Genomic DNA, 3188 nt, shown 5'->3' with positions numbered 1-3188 from the left:
TCACTGTGGTGAGGTGATGTGGTTAAAAGCGTGGTTAAAAAAGGTTAAAAGTGGCCCTGTGCTCAATCAACACAGGCTCAGCTCCAGCCCCACCACTTAGGCAGTATCTGAGCTTTGGTTTCTACATTTGTAAATGGGAATAAAAATGGGAATAAAGATAGGATTTCTTCAATTAGATCACGAGGACTTACTACGGTAAGTAAAGTTAAGCGTTTAGTACACTGCCTGCCATACAGCAAGTGCTTTGTTAGACCTAGCTACTATTGTAAGTGTGGTCATCCCTTATGAGATCTATGGAAGCACAGAGGAAGGAGTCTGTCATTCCTGCTTAGACAGGGGTTGGGCATGATGTGTGGCTCCTCAGGGGCTGAGGCTTAAAGGAGGGTAGGAGTAGTTGAGGGCATTCCCTTCACGGTGAGCAGAGGGAACACAGGGTGTCCAGGATAGCCATGGGCATGGTGGTCACATGAAAAATGACAGTGTGTGGGGCAGCAGAGGTGACCAGGGGCCCCATTATCATGGGCCTTATAAACCATGCCAGGTGTCTGACCTTCTAGAAATATCAGAAAACTGACGGAGCTTAAAGATGACAGGACATAAATCTGCATTTCTTTTTTGTTGTTGCTGTTGAAAGATAAGCAATTTATTGACCATCCACTTTTCTAAAAAAACACAAATGTGAGAATAACATAAACACACTCAAGACTCACCAGCCCCTGCAAGACAGGAAGCAGCCTTGGACAGAGAGTCTGCAAACGAGTTTCCTTATACCTAATGTCTGAACTTCTCACTCATTCTAGGGTTTCATGTATTGTTACCTCTTACAAAGGAAAGGAAACTGGCTAGAAGATTCATGTACAAGAAGGTCACAACTTTAAAGCTATTTGACGCTAATGTTGTGTACAATCTAGTTTGCAACTCTGAGAGACAATATCAAATAAGTACTGTCAAATACTACTCCCAGTAAACCTTGACTGTCATTGTTCTTTGAAATTGTCTTTAGGATTGATTATGTCCTCTCGCTGTAGCTTTCGTTTATCACAGAGCACAAACCCTAAAGTCTATGTGCAGTCTCCATGTCCAAGTATAGATGTCTGTTTCAGGACAACCCTAGGTTGCAGTAGTGTTTCCCTCTCTGTAGTGTGTGCTTGGTGTCATGCCCTTGGACAGGCTGGCCAAATGGCAGCGTACTGCAGGGGGCGATAGGGTCAACTCTCTCTCTGCCGAACTTGCTTCCCTTTCAATCTGGTCACTGCTCATGGTGTAGGTGGAAATCTTGAGCTCAGTGATGACCTTGGCCTATCTTTGGCCTGCAATTGCACTCTTATGTAACTGAATCCATTTCTTCACCCAAAATTAAATAGCGCTTTCAAAAGTTGTCAGCCATATTCTTAGGAAGTGTCCTGAGACGGAGCTGGAGGGTCCAGGCCTTCCGGCTCTGGAGAGAGTGCTAGCACAGCCGCTTCTTTCTGGGCCACCAGGAATTCAAGAATTGCTAGTTCTATGTGTGGCCTGAAAATGTGGTTTAGTTTTGGATCCACCACCTGAGAAATAATCCTGTCTACTCCAGCTTCCGACCTCTCTGGCTGAACCACAGTCTGCCTCAGACCGTCGCGCAGTTGGTTTTCGTTCACTGAAGGATTCCATTCCTGCTTGTCCAGATGTGCTGACACAAAATTATCCGCTTTCTGGCTCAGGTTGTGGTAAGCTGGCTTGGTGTCCACGTCGGCCTGGCAGTCCCGGCGGAAGGTGTCAAAAAGGCCCCGGCTCTTGAGCTGCTCCAAGATGAGAGCGATGAGTTGAGGGTCGCCAGGGGCCAACGAGGCCGGGTTGATGGGACCACCACCCCCGCTGGCCCGGGTTGCGCCCGTGGCCGCCCAGGCCGAGGCCTGGCCCGCACCACCGCTGCCGCTGCCGCCGTCCGCCATGACCGCGCCCCGGGCCCACAGGAAGACGATTACAGCTTCTTCTCCAGGACAGAAGGCCCAGAGTGTGTAGAGGTGGCTAAGGGGGCGGTGAAGGAGGAGGGCCCCAAGGAGGCAGCGGCGGAGGTGACGGTGGCGGTGATGGCGGCGGGGGTGGTGGTTGGGGCGGCCGCGGGGGAGGCCAGCTCGAGGCCGCCGAGGTTGCGGAAGACGCGGCAAAACGGCCTGCTGGATTCCGAGCGCGCCCCAGATGGCGTCACCGTTGACCTTTGCATTGTGATGCAGGAACCGTAATCTGTATTTCTTAAAAGATCTCTAAGAGGGAGGTGGGAAACAAATGGGAGTGGGCAAGGAGGGAAACAGGGCGACAATTTCAGCAACCATTTCAATGCTCTACGAAGGAGATGGCAAGGAGTGAATGATCCTGGTGGCCTGGCAGGTGAAGAAGGTAACAGGGATACAAGAGATATTTAGGAGATAGACTCATCCCAGGGATTGGAGACCAATCGGGTGAGAGGCGAGGGAAAGGAGAGGGTCAAGGATGACCCCCAGGCTTCTCACTTGGGCAGGTGTATGGAGGTGCCATTTACTAAATGGAGAACAGGTATAGAGGTGAGGATGGGAGACGGAGACATGATCATGCATTCCACTTTTGTTTACTAGTTTAAGATGGGTATGGGTTATTCAGGTGCAGACATCTGCCTATGAAGTCCAAAGAAACAAGGACTCGGGGCTGGGGAGAGACATCTATCTCACTGAAGATAGAGAACACAGGTGGCAATTACAATGGAGAACTTGGAATGGGAGAGACATCTATCTCACTGAAGATAGAGACCATAGGTGGCAATCACAATGGAGAACTTAGAAGAGATACAGGAACATCTGGAGAGCCCATGAGGCAGACTGAGAACAACACTAAAAAGATGGAGGGAAAACTACAAGAGCCTTGGATCATAGACTGCAAAAGGCACATTTCATGAAGGCCATGGTGAAATGCCACACGGTGTTCCACAAGGTGTCCACTGGCTTTGGTAGCCATTGATGAGCCTAGGGCGGAGGCATCAGTCAGAGGGAGGTCATTTCAACAAGAGAACTATATTGCAACCAAGAGCCACAAAAGGCAACCACATCCAGCGCCATCCAATAGAGAAGTGCAGGTGCACAGAAAGAACCTTCTATCAACATTTCAAAAGAAAAGCAGATCCCTGATTTCACCTCAACACTCACTTCCCTCAATTAAAATGCCCCTGAAATGTAGACACC

General features: G+C 49.5%; 1 protein-coding gene across 1 annotated transcript; it reads right to left on the bottom strand.

Annotated features, from left to right (window-relative positions):
- Positions 1-621: 621 nt before the first annotated feature.
- Positions 622-2171, bottom strand: BOD1L2 (biorientation of chromosomes in cell division 1 like 2). The gene has a single exon (XM_010380141.2). It carries the CDS (start codon positions 1926-1928, stop codon positions 1392-1394), a length of 537 nt encoding a protein of 178 aa, XP_010378443.2. The 5' UTR covers positions 1929-2171; the 3' UTR covers positions 622-1391.
- Between the last annotated feature and the right edge of the window lie 1017 nt (positions 2172-3188).

Source organism: Rhinopithecus roxellana, chromosome 21 (assembly GCF_007565055.1).
Source record: "Rhinopithecus roxellana isolate Shanxi Qingling chromosome 21, ASM756505v1, whole genome shotgun sequence".
Lineage (NCBI taxonomy): Eukaryota > Metazoa > Chordata > Mammalia > Primates > Cercopithecidae > Rhinopithecus > Rhinopithecus roxellana.
Note: the sequence above shows the minus strand (reverse complement) of the source record. Positions and strands in the feature narration are given on the sequence as shown.

Excerpts from the sequence above, each read along its gene's own strand:
- BOD1L2 (XM_010380141.2), bottom strand. The coding sequence starts at position 1,928 with ATGGCGGACGGCGGCAGCGGCAGCGGTGGTGCGGGCCAGGCCTCGGCC.